The following is a 12,869-nucleotide window of genomic DNA, read 5'->3' on the forward strand; positions in this document are numbered from 1 at the left end:
AGAGGCAGGCAGAGAGAGAGGAAGGGAAGCAGGTTCCCCGCTGAGCAGAGAATCCGATGCGGGGCTTGATCCCAGGACCCTGGGACCATGACCTGAGCCGAAGGCAGAGGCTTAACCCACTGAGCCACCCAGGTGCCCCGGACCACATCTTCTTTATCCATTTGTCTGTTGAAGGGCATCTTGGCTCTTTCCACAGTTTGGCAATTGTGGCCATTGCTGCTATGAACATTGGGGTACAGATGGTCCTTCTTTTCACCACATCTGTATCTTTGGGGTAAATACCCAGTAGTGCAATTGCAGAGTTATACTGTAGCTCTATTTTTAATTTCTTAAGGAATCTCCACACTGTTCTCTAAAGTGGCTGCACCAATTTGCATTCCCACCAACAGTGTAAAAGGGTTCCCCCTTCTCCACATCCTCTTCAACACTTATTGTTTCCTGTCTTGTTAATTCTGGCCATTCTAACTGGTGTTAGGTGGTATCTCAATGTGGTTTTGATTTGAATTTTCCTGATGGCTAGTGATGATGAACACTTTTTCATCTATCTGTTAACCATTTGTATGTCTTCATTGGAGAAGTGTCTGTTCGTGTCTTCTGCCCATTTTTTGACATGATTATCTATTTTTTGGGTGTTGAGTTTGAGGAGTTCTTTATAGATCTTGGATTATCAGCTGATGACCTCATCTTGTACTTCAATTAAGTGAAGAGCAGGAGATGGAACTTCCTTATCTTCCTATCATCAGATCTAAATTCTATTTTCATCTTGTGACTTTAAAAAAGTCTCTGTACCTACCAAAGGCATCATCTTATTCCATTCTTTTCAACAACTGCCTTCCTATACTAAGCTCCTGCTTTCATCCATTTGCCCTCTCTACTAAATCATTCTTCTCCCCAAGCAAACATATATAATTTCCCATCATAAAATAAAATTATGAAACATTCCTGTTCAACATTCCTTTTGTTTCTGCATATCTTTTTCTTTTTCTTATCTTTTTTTCTTTTCTTTGTTTTAGTTTTTATGTAAATCTCAATAAACATTAGTTTCAGGTGTACAGTTTAGTGATTTAACACTTACATACAACACCTGGTACTGGTCACAAGTTTCTGTACATTATGTTGCTGTTTCTATCATACAGTGGTCACTTGTGTTATACCTTTTTAATCAATAAAAAAAAGGCCCTCGAATCTCTAATGTTTTTGACATAAACACATTTTGAGGGAGAAATAAAAATCAGAGATACAAATTTGGGATTTTTAAGTATACAGATATATTTAACCCCCCAGATCCAAATAAGAACTAAAACATCCCAAAACTTCAAGCAGAAGTCAAAAACTCAAATGTGAACAGGGCCAGGGAAGTAAGAGAAATGAGTAAATCTGCCTGAAGTTAGAGTGTTGGGACCTGGGGCCAAATATGCACTGCATACACACTTTAAAGGGTTCTATTTCGGGACACCTGAGTGGCTCAGTTGGTTAAGCCACTGTCTTCGACTCAGGTCATGACAACCCAGATTCCTGGGATCAAGTCCCGCAGGCTCCTTGCCTGGCAGGGAGTCTGCTTCTCTCTCTGACTCTGCCTGCCACTCTGCCTGCTTGTGCACTCACTCTCTCTTTCTCCCTCTCTCTCTGTCTCTCTCTGACAAATAAATAAATAAATAAAATATTTTAAAGTGTTCTATTTCAAAATTTTAAAAACAGTGTGCGAAAAAAAAAATGTTTTTTTCTGAAAACCACATTTAACCATTATTGAGGCCCACGGCTTGCAACCTTTGACTTTGAAGTTTAACGGGGGAAGATAAAGCAGCAAAGGAAGCTGAGAGAGAATAGCAGAAGAGTAGAAAGAAAACTAGTAGGAGCTAAGAAAGGAAATCATTTTAAGAAGTTATGCAATGGTTAATGGTGTCAAATGCTATTTACTGTAGCTAAAATGAGCACAGAAAAGTGCTCACTGTATTCAGCTACACAAATGTTAGCATAATTTGCTTACACAGAGTTGAGGTCAGAACACAAAGCAGATTAAGTAAAATAATAAGTAGATCTTAACCAGTGATATAAGGTACATATATTAAAAAGGAGAAAAAACTACAGTTGATATAACTGTAGGACTTAGAAAGTCCTAGAGGACCTGGGTTGCTCTGTTGATGAAGTGTCTGACTCTAGATTTCAACTCAGGTCATGATCTCAGGGTCATGTGAGCAAGCTCCACAGGCTCTGCGCTGGGTGTGGAGCCTGCCTGGGATTCTTTCTCTCTCTCTCTCTCCCACTGCCCCTCTCCACTCTCTCTCCTTTTCTCAAAAAAAAAGGGGGGGGCCGGGATCCTAAAAAAAATCTACAGAAGTCTACCACTAAAACCAGTAAGTGTGATTAGCAAGGTCACTGGATACAAGTTCATTATACAGTTATTTATATTTCCATACACTCGTAATCAATAGAAAACTGAAATTTTTTAAAACATCAGTAAGATTAATTACACCTTAAATAAAAGCAACGTTTAAAAAAAAAGGTCAGTCTAACACAAACACGTGTTAAGTTTGTTACACTGAACACAACAAAACACTGACGAAAAAATAAACACCGAAATGAAACTGAAAGAACTGTTGTTTGTGGATTAGAGAACTCAACTATTATTAAGATGTCAATTCTCTCCAAACTGACATATAACTCAAGGCAACCTTTTTTTTTTTTTTTAAAGATTTTATTTATTTGACAGAGAGAGATCAAAAGTAGGCAGAGAAGCAGGCAGACAGGGGGAAGCAGGCTCCCTGCTGAGCAGAGAGTCCAATGCGGGGCTCAATCCAAGGACCCTGAGATCATGACCTGAGCGAGAGGCAGAGGTTTAACCCACTGAGCCACCCAGGCACCCTTCAAGGCAATCTTAATCAAAATCCCATCGGGCTTTTTTAATAGAGAAGCTGATCCTAAATTTATACAGAAATTACAAGAATCTAACATAAACAAAACCATTTTTCAAAAGAGGAACAAAGTGGGAGAACTCACACTACCTGATTTTAGGACAGTATAATAATTAAGAATGTGAGACTGGCATGACAGACATATGAATCAATGGAACAGAGTTCAGAAATAGACCAACACATTTACAGTCAATCTGTTTTTTATAAAGATGCCAAAGAAGCATTAGACAAAAGTTACAGTATTTTCAGCAAATGGTGTTGTAATGACAATTAAATACTCCTATGTAAAAAAAATAAAGCTGTACCCTTACTTCCCATTATATACAAAAACCAACTAAAATGGATCATATATAATAAATGTAAAATCTACAACTATAAAACTTCAGAAACGGGTTCACAACTGGGTAAAATTTTGACACTCCCTCTTCCCTCAACCACAGGACATTTGGCAATATTTGGAGACATGCTTCACAGTTACAACAAGGGGGAATACTCCTGATATCTAGTGGGGAAAGGTCAAGAATGCTGCTAAACACTATAACACACAGGACAGCTCCACCCAATAAGGAACTATCTAGCCCAAAATGTCAAAAAGGCCAAGGTTAAGAAACCTTGTTCTAGAAAATATATAGAACAAAATCTTTGTGACACAAGATTAGGAAAAAATTTCTCAGAACACAACAATACAAACCACTAAAAAAAACCCCAAATCTATATAACAACTTCATCAAAATCAAAGCTTCTGCTCTTCAAAAGAGGCACAGAATTCATTTTTTATGTGGGTTTTTTAAAAAAGATTTTACTTATTTTATTTATTTATTTATTTGTCAGAGACAGAGCACAGCAGGGGGAGTGGTAGAGGGAGAAGCAGACAACCCACTGAGCAGGGAGCCCAATTCAGGGTTCAATCTCTGCACTCTGGGATCATGACCTGAGCTTAAGGCAGACAGAGGCTTAACCAACTGAGCCACCCAGGCATCCTGATACATAGAATTCAAAGAAAAACTTACAAAATACACATTTGATATAGGACTTGCATCCAGAATTTATAAAGAACTTCCAAACTCAACAAATGGAATAAATAAACCATTAAAAATGGGGGAGAGATTTTAAAAGACCCTACATCAAAGAAGAAACATAGGTGGCAAATAAGCACACAAAAAGATGTACAGTATCATTAGTCATTAGCAAAATGCATACTAAAGCCACAATGAGACACCATAATACACCTATGTATAAAATGGTTAAAATTTTTAAAACACAACTACTGGCAATACCAAGAGCTGGCAAGGATACAAATCAACTAGAACTCTCATATATTATGGGAGAAGGCAAATCGGTACAGCCACTTTGGAAAACAGTTTAGTATGTTCTCATAACATTAAACATATAATTATTTTATCAGACAGCAATCCCATTGTTAAGTATTTACCAAGAGAATGAAACCATTTGTCTGCCAAAAACCTTCACCTGTATGGAATACTACTCAGCAATAAAAAATTAAAAAGAACAAACTATTAATTCATACAATATGGATAAATCTCAAAAGCATGTGCTAAGTGAAAGAAGCCAGTCTCAAAAACCTATACACTTCAATTCTGAAAGGGCAAAACTATAGGGACAGAAATCAGATCAGTGGTTGCCAGGGACTAAGGATGGGGACATGACTAGTTATATATCGAGGCACAAGGGAACCTTTCCAGGGCCATGACAATCTTGTATATCTCAAATGTGGTAGTGGTTATGACTGTAAATATGTGCCAAAGCTCATCAAACTGTATACCTAGAAGAGGATTGCTGTATTTAAATTATACATCAATAAGGTTAACGTAGCAGGAAACAGAAAATTCCTGAAAATTTCATTTAACAAGGAGCAGAATATTAAACCAAATAGCAGCTGGAGGGAAAGAGAGCATGAGATATTTGTACTCAGTTGCTGGAGGTGACATGGTCTAGACTGTGATCATCAGATAATAACGTAGTAGGGGCAGAAGTGTAGGAGGAGAAGTAGAGGAAAAGATCTGTGAAGGTTAGATCAAAGATCCAGGAGCTTTAGGCACTACATGGGTAATGTAAGCTGAAGTGAAAGAAACTGAGAACAGGGCAGCAAAAGCTATAGTTTCCAATGAATAAAGAGAGGTAACTCAGATAACAGCAACAAAGATGAACAAACAGAATAACAAGAAGGAGAAAAGAGGAAAGGGAATTAAAAAATGGCATAATGCTCCTGCTAGGCTGAGGAACCCAGGCATAAAAAGGCAGAAATAAAGAGCTACAGGATCTATCCATGGTATATAGTATCATAAGACAGGGACAAAAGGGGAAGACATCTATTTTTGGACCACACTCTACATAAATATGTCCTCAGAGAATATGAAACTATTTGGGGATATATCCCTATATTCATTTCCTAGGACTGCCATAACAAAGTTACACAAATTGGGGGGTTCAAAACAACAGAAATTTATTTTCTCACAGGCTAGAGTTGTGGAGGCTAGAAGTCTGGAATCAGTGCTGGCAGGGCCATGCTCCACCCAAAGCCTCCAGGCAGGCTCCTTCTTTACTTCTTCCCTCAGATAGCCCCAGGCATTCTTTGGCCTGGGACAGTGTATCTCCATTTTCTGCCTCTGCCTTCACAAGGCTGACTTCTTTCTGTGTGTGTCTCTTACACATGCCGTTCTCCTCTCTTAAAAGGATATCAGTTATATTGGATTAAGGGCCTACCATACTTCAGTATGCTCTAAGTTATATTTGCAATCACCCTATTTTCAAACAAGGAAACCTTCTAAAATACTGGGGATTAGGACTTCAACAAATTCTGGGGCACACAATTCCCCTTCCATTTAAAGGTCCCAGAATCCTATGCACTTTCCAGTCAAGATTTCTTTTAACCCTCTTTTTTCCCCTGATGATAGCAAATCTCCTTCCTCCATATCTTGCATCAAATGGATCATCACTGCAATTTAGGGGAAACGAAAGGTACCAGAAAAAATCTGATAACCAAATTATTAGATAATCAACCTTAAATATTTAACCATTACGAATAAGGTTGCATTTTTTTTCCCTCCAGCAAACATATGTAAGCTTCTTTCCTATCTGCTCCCTAGTTTTCCATCTCTTCTAAATTCAAGACTATACTCTAGATTAGTACTCAAAGTATGGTCCAAAGATCGCTGGCCATCACAGACATTCTCTCAGGAAATCTTCGTGCAGCTCCATCTACACAAGGCCAGATTTTTTTTCACATACTTCAATATATCCCAGCAGACTAAATGCACAAACAGATATAAGACTCCAACTGTGACAGTTAATTTTTTTTTAAGATTTTATTTACTCATTTGACAGACAGAGATCACAAGTAGGCAGAAAGGCAGGCAGAGAGAGGGGGGTAAGCAGGCTCCCTGCTGAGCAGAGAGCCCGATGCGGGACTCGATCCCAGAACCCTGGGATCATGACCTGAGCCGAAGGCAGAGGCTTTAACCCACTGAGCCACCCAGGTACCCCTGTGATGGTTAATTTTATGTGTCAACTTGGCTAAACCACCAGATGACCAGATATTTGGTTAAACATTATTCTGTATGTCTCTATGTCTAAATTTGTCCACAGACTGAGTAAAGCAGATTACTCTTTCTACTGTGGGCAAGCTTCATCCAATCCATTAAAGGCCTGAATGGAACAAAAGGCTGAGCAAAACAGAATTCACTCTCTCTGCCTGATGGTCTTAAGGCTGGTCTTCTCCTGCCTTTAGATTTGGGTTCAGAATAGAACTTACACCATCAGTTCTCCTGGTTCTCAGGCCTTTGGATTCAGATTACAACTATACTATCACCTCTCCTCAGTCTCCAGGTTGCAGATCTTAGAATTCTCAGCCATCACAAGAGCAAATTCCTTATTTTATGTGTGTGTGTATATACATGTATGTATGTATGTCTCCTACCAGTTTTGTTTTTCTAGAGAATCCTGTCTAATACATCATCTTTCATTACACCTGTCATTAAAGAGATACACAAAAATGTAAAACAATGTCACTCTTTCAACTAATTTTTTTGTCTTGGAAAATAGTTATTTTTCAGGGCACATGGGTGCCTCAGTGGGTTAAGCCTCTGCCTTCGGCTCACGTCATGACCTCACAGTCCAGGGATTGAGCCCCGCATCGGGCTCTCTGCTCAGCGGAGATAAATAAATAAAATTTATTTAAATAAGTAAATAATCTTAAAAAAATAAAAAGTTATTTCTCATTTTTAAAATATATTATTTATGCTAATATATAATGGGTTTATTATTTTTAAAATATTTTTAAATGTTTTAATTTCTAGTAAGCTAAATATCAATATAGATAATCCTTATGAACAAAAGATGCTTAAAATACTTACAAAAAATGTAAAGGAGTCCTGAGATAAAAAAGAAACTGAATTAGCTAGTCTACATAATTAAAATTGTTAAAGATCTATTAGAAAAATGAATATTAAAGTAATTCACCTCTTACTATTCTTTTTTTAATTTATTTTTTATTTATTTTCAGCATAACAGTATTCATTATTTTTGCACCACACCCAGTGCTCCATGCAATCCGTGCCCTCTATAATAACTACCACCTGGTACCCCGACCTCCCACCCGCCACCCCTTCAAAACCCTCAGATTGTTTTTCAGAGTCCATAGACTCTCATGGTTCACCTCCCCTTCCAATTTCCCCCAACACCCTTCTCCTCTCTAAATCCCCTCTTACTATTCTTAACAGCTAAATCAGAATTTCTCATGCTGCTTATGAAGAGAAAACTAGTTTGCTAGTTACACAAGACACACCTGATCAGCCTTAGGCCTCCACCGAACTGTTTTTTCCACAGAGACCACAGTAGTATTAGGAATCTGTGTCCTACTATTGCCTTGATATAGTGGCTGTTGCCATATATGACAGGTCAATGGAACAACCTGAAAATCAAAAGCAGATTTAAATAGAGTAGTGACACAATCATTGTTATTAGATAATAATAAAATCTAAACTTTAGCTTGTACTTCTCAGCTTCTAAAGCATTTTCAAATGTGTGTGTGTGTGTCTATATATATATATATATAAAACACTTCAACTCCACAACCATTGTCCAAATTACTACCTTAACTTAAAAATAAAGAACAGGAGCACCTGGGTGACTCAGTTGGTTACCGACTCTTCATTTCACTTCAGGTCATGACCTCGGGGTCCAGTGTCAGGCTCTATGCTGAGCACAAAGTCTACTTGCAATTCTCTCCCTCTCTCTCTTTGCCCCTCCCCGCTGCCCTCACGCATGCATGCTCACACACCTCCCCGCTGCCCTCACGCATGCATGCTCACACACGCTCTCTTTCTCTCTCTCTCCAAAATAAATAAACAAATCCTTAAAAAGATAAAAATTTTAAAACAGTCTTAAGGTTATCCAGTTAGAACTCAACGTACTTTCCAATAAACCAGGGCAGTTCTTTAACCTCCTTTACCCCTAGAAGTAAAAGAAGCAAGCAGAAACAAGCAAGTTACTAACTTTAAAATCTTACTATTTGAGACATCTAAGAAATGAACCCTAACAATAGGGACTAAAATCAACTCATGGTGGAGACCGTGGGAACAAACATCAGGCTATTTTGTGAGATCAGGGGTTAGAGCAGGGGTCCCTCAACTGTGAAAGGAAGCAGTAAAAGCTGTGACTACAGCTCAAGGCTGAAGCAATGCAAATGGAAGAGATCCAAGGCAATCAAACAAAAATGAGCTAGGTCAAGTCACCCACTGGTTCAGAGACTGATTCCTGAGATTTTCTCCAATATCCCTGGAAAATAAAAACCCGAAGCTTCAATATAAGACCTCTTCTTTAAAAAGCAGCCACAAGAGGCAAAGTAAAGACAATCACAAAAACACCAGGTAGTGAAGGGTACACCAAAAGAGAAAACAACAACAACAAAAAAACACTCCTGCTAATAAAAATGCAATTACAAACTATACTTTCAAAACACTTTAAAATGAGTATCTCAGATCCTCAAAGATATAAACACACAATGTCCATGAAAAGGGAAGAAGTTATAAAAGTAAAATAGGCAGTTATAAGCCAAGAAAAGATGAATACTAAAAATTATTAAGAACCACAAATGTGAAAGAGCCTCTGAAGGAAATCCAAGGTCATCAGATTTTTTCCAGACTTAAAACATTGTTACTACACTCAAAGAACACTTTTACAGAGAGAACTTATAACAATGTATTTTTGGTTACAGAAAGGCCAGCTTGTTTAAAATCTATTCAATAACTAAAGAGATTTCTAAGATATCAATTCTTCCAAGAGGTTTTTCTCTAAAGGTAGAGTACCATGGATCACACCCATCTTGCTTCAATGGCAATGTTTAAGGGACAAAGAATAAAAAATAAAGAAAACTGTTTTGCAAATGCATTCTGGACATTTGAAATACCTAAATATGTAACAATACAACCAAAGTTCTAGCACAGTCTTCTTTGAGCCCTCCAGGAAAGAATCCCAACATAAATGTTTAAAATGGCTAGTTACTACAGCCAAATAATGCTTGCTGTAGACCATGGGGTCTTGCCTTTGAAAAGAGTTGCTTCACAACAGCTTATAAAAAGAGAGTTCAATTCTTTAGGATATTAGTAATGATACAATATTAAGAAACTAGCACTTTGAGAACTAACCTAATGTATGAGAAAACAACCATTCCCCCTTTATCAGTTTAAAGAAAACCTAAAAATTAAATGCTAAAAGTTCTTATTAGAAAATCCATTCCCCGGGGCGCCTGGGTGCCTCGGTGGGTTAAGGCCTCTGCCTTCCGCTCAGGTCATGATCCCAGGGTCCTGGGATAGAGCATTGTGCTCTCTGCTCAGCAGGGAGCCTGCTTCCCCATCTCTCTCTGCCTGCCTCTCTGCCTACTTGTGATCTGTCAAATAAATAAAAAATATTAAAAAAAAAAAATCCATTCCCCAGAACTTCCTATTTTTATCACCTGTTTAGACATCATCAAGAAAACTAATTAATACATTCCCATATGATTGATCAACTTTCCCACTACTGCCTCAGACTATAGCCCAAATATTTGAAGGATTCTTAAGATGAATGCTTCAAAGCTAAGCAGGTGTCATCAACTCTTCATCTGAGATTAAATGTGGGTTTTTTGGGCATAAATTAACAGCTTGAAAGAGTCCTTCCCTGAATAGTTTTTTAATATTAAAGGTTCGTAGTCTTCCAAATATATGCTGCCTATGAGATCTAAGGACACATATACGCTGAAAGTGAAAGGATGGAAAAGGATATTCCATGCAAATAGTAACCAAAAGAGCAAAAGAGTAGCTATACCAAATTCAAATGAAACAGATTTTAAATAAAAAACTGTTACGAGGGGTGCCTGGGTGGCTCAGTGGTTTAAGCCTCTGCCTTCGGCTCGGGTCATGATCCCGGGGTCCTGGGATTGAGCCCCGCATCGGGCTCCCTGCTCAGCGGGGAGCCTGCTTCTCCCTCTCTCTCTGCCTGCCTCTGCCTACTTGTGATTTCTGACTGTCAAATAAATAAATAAATAAAATTTAAAAAAAAAAAAAACTGTTACGAGACAAAGGACGCTATAAAACCATAAAAGGGTCAAATCACCAAGAAGATACAACAATTACAAATATTTGTGGACCCAATCTTAGAGCTCCCAAACCAATAAGGCAAATTTTTAAAAACTTGAAGGAGAAATATAAGCAACACAGTATATTAAAAGACTTCAATACCTCACTTTCAATAATGGATAAAACCACCATATGGAAGAACAATATGTAAATAAAGTGAACAACACTATAGACCAACTAGACCTAACACATATACAGAAAACTCCACCTAAAAACAGCAGAATATGCTTTTTTTTAAAAGATTTTATTTATTTGACACAGAGAGAGACAGCAAGAGAGGGAACACAAGGAGTGGGAGAGGGAGAAGCAGGCTTCCTGCTAAGCAGGGAACCTGATGTGGGGCTCAATCCCAGGACTCTGGAATCGTGACCAGAGTGGAAGGCAAACACTTAAAGACTGAGCCACCCAGCCCCCACCCCCACCCCCGCCGCCAGAATATACATTTTTTTCAAGTACATATGGAACATTCTTTAGGATAGAACATTTTAGGCCACAAAAGTCTTAACAAACTAAAGAAGCCTGAAATACAATGTCTTTTCCAATCACAATGAAATGAAACTAGAAATCAATGGCACAGAAAAAACTGGAAATTTCCACAAACGTATGGAAATTAAACACAATATGCTTTAAAAAAAATAAACAATAAATCAAATAAGAAGTCACAAGGGAAAAACAAAAACAAAAACAACTTTGACACAAATGAATATGAAGACACAAAATACCAAAACTTAAGGGATTCAGCAAAAGCAGTGCTAAAGGGAAATTTACCACTGTAAAGGCATACATTAAAAAGAAAAAGAAAAAAAAAAGCAGAAGATAGTCCAAGATAGCAGAGGAGTAGGAGACCTTAGTTTCTTCTAGTCCTAGGAATTCATCTAGATAGCTATCATATCATTCTGAACACCTACAAACTCAACCAGAGATGTAAAAAAAGAATAATATCCTACAAATCGAAAAGCATACACTTTCTACGAGACAGAATGACAAGACAGAAAAACTCACCTCAAAAAAGAGAACAAGAGGCAGTACTTATTGCCAGGGATCTAATCCGTACAGAGGTAAGTAAGAAGTCAGAACTAGAGTTCAGAATAACAATTATAAACATACTAAAAGAATCCCTTTCTGGAGAGACAAAAGAACTAAAATCTAATCAAGTCAAAATAAAAAAGGTTACTAATGAGAGGCAATAAAAATTGAAGACTCTAGGATAAATGAGGCAAAGAAAGAATTAGTGATATAGAAGACGAAATGACAGAGAAGAAAGAGAGATAAACTACTGGATCATGAAGGTAGAATTCAAGAGATAAATGATACCATAAAGCAAAACAATAGTGAAATAATTGGGATCCCAGAAAAGGAAAGGGGGGCCCCTAACCGGGGGAAGAAAACAGGCATTCAAGTCCAGGAGGCACAGAGAACCCCCTCAAAATCAATAAAAATAGTTCAACAACTTGACAGTTGAATAGTGAAACATGCAAATCTCAGAGACAAAGAGAAAATCCTGAAAGCAGCTTGGGACAATCAGTCCATAACCTACAAGGGTAGAAACATTAGACTGGCAGCAGACCTATCCACAGAGACTTGCCAGACCAGAAAGGACTGGCATGATATATTCAGGGTGCTAAATGAGAAAAATATACAGCCAAGAGTACTTTATCCAGCTAGAAGTCATTCAAAATAGAAGAAGAGATAAAAAGCTTCCAGGACTAGGGGCGCTTGGGTGACTCAGTGGGTTACAGTCTCTATCTTCGGCTCAGATCATTATCCCAGGGTCCTGGGATCAAGCCCCCATCAGGCTCTCTACTCAGCAGGGAGCCTGCTTTCCCCCCTCTCTCTCTGCCTGCCTCTCTGCCTACTTTTGAACTCTGCCAAATAAATAAAATCTTAAAAAAAAAAAAAAAAAAAAAGCTTCCAGGACTAAAAGAATTTGTGTGGGAATGCAAGCTGGTCCAGCCACTCTGGAAAACAGTAAACAGGTTCCTCAAAAAGTTGAAAACAGAGCTCCCCTACAGCCCAGCAAATGCACTACTATACCAAACTACAACAACCAAACTATGGAAAGAGCCCAGATGTCCATCGACAGATGAATGAATAAAGAAGATGTGGTATACATACACACACACACACACACACACACACACACACACACACACAAATGGAATATTACTCAGCCATCAAAAAAAAAATGAAATCTTGCCATTTGCAACGTGTATGGAACTAGAGAATATTGTGCTAAGCAAAATAAATCAGTAACAGAAGGACAATTATCATATGATCTCACTCCTATATGGAATTTAAGAAACAAAACAGAGGATCATAGGGG

At 38.1% G+C, this 12,869-nt stretch overlaps 1 protein-coding gene across 1 annotated transcript in view; it reads right to left on the reverse strand.

Annotated features, from left to right (window-relative positions):
* Positions 1-12,869, reverse strand: part of ALMS1 (ALMS1 centrosome and basal body associated protein) — a 197,964-nt gene that overhangs the window by 170,031 nt on the left and 15,064 nt on the right. Inside the window, exon 2 of the mRNA XM_059405835.1 lies at positions 7,717-7,842. Within this exon, the coding sequence (XP_059261818.1) occupies positions 7,717-7,842 (126 nt within the window). The remainder of the gene's footprint in view (positions 1-7,716; positions 7,843-12,869) is intronic.

This window comes from Mustela nigripes, chromosome 7, assembly GCF_022355385.1.
Source record: "Mustela nigripes isolate SB6536 chromosome 7, MUSNIG.SB6536, whole genome shotgun sequence".
Classification (NCBI taxonomy): domain Eukaryota; kingdom Metazoa; phylum Chordata; class Mammalia; order Carnivora; family Mustelidae; genus Mustela; species Mustela nigripes.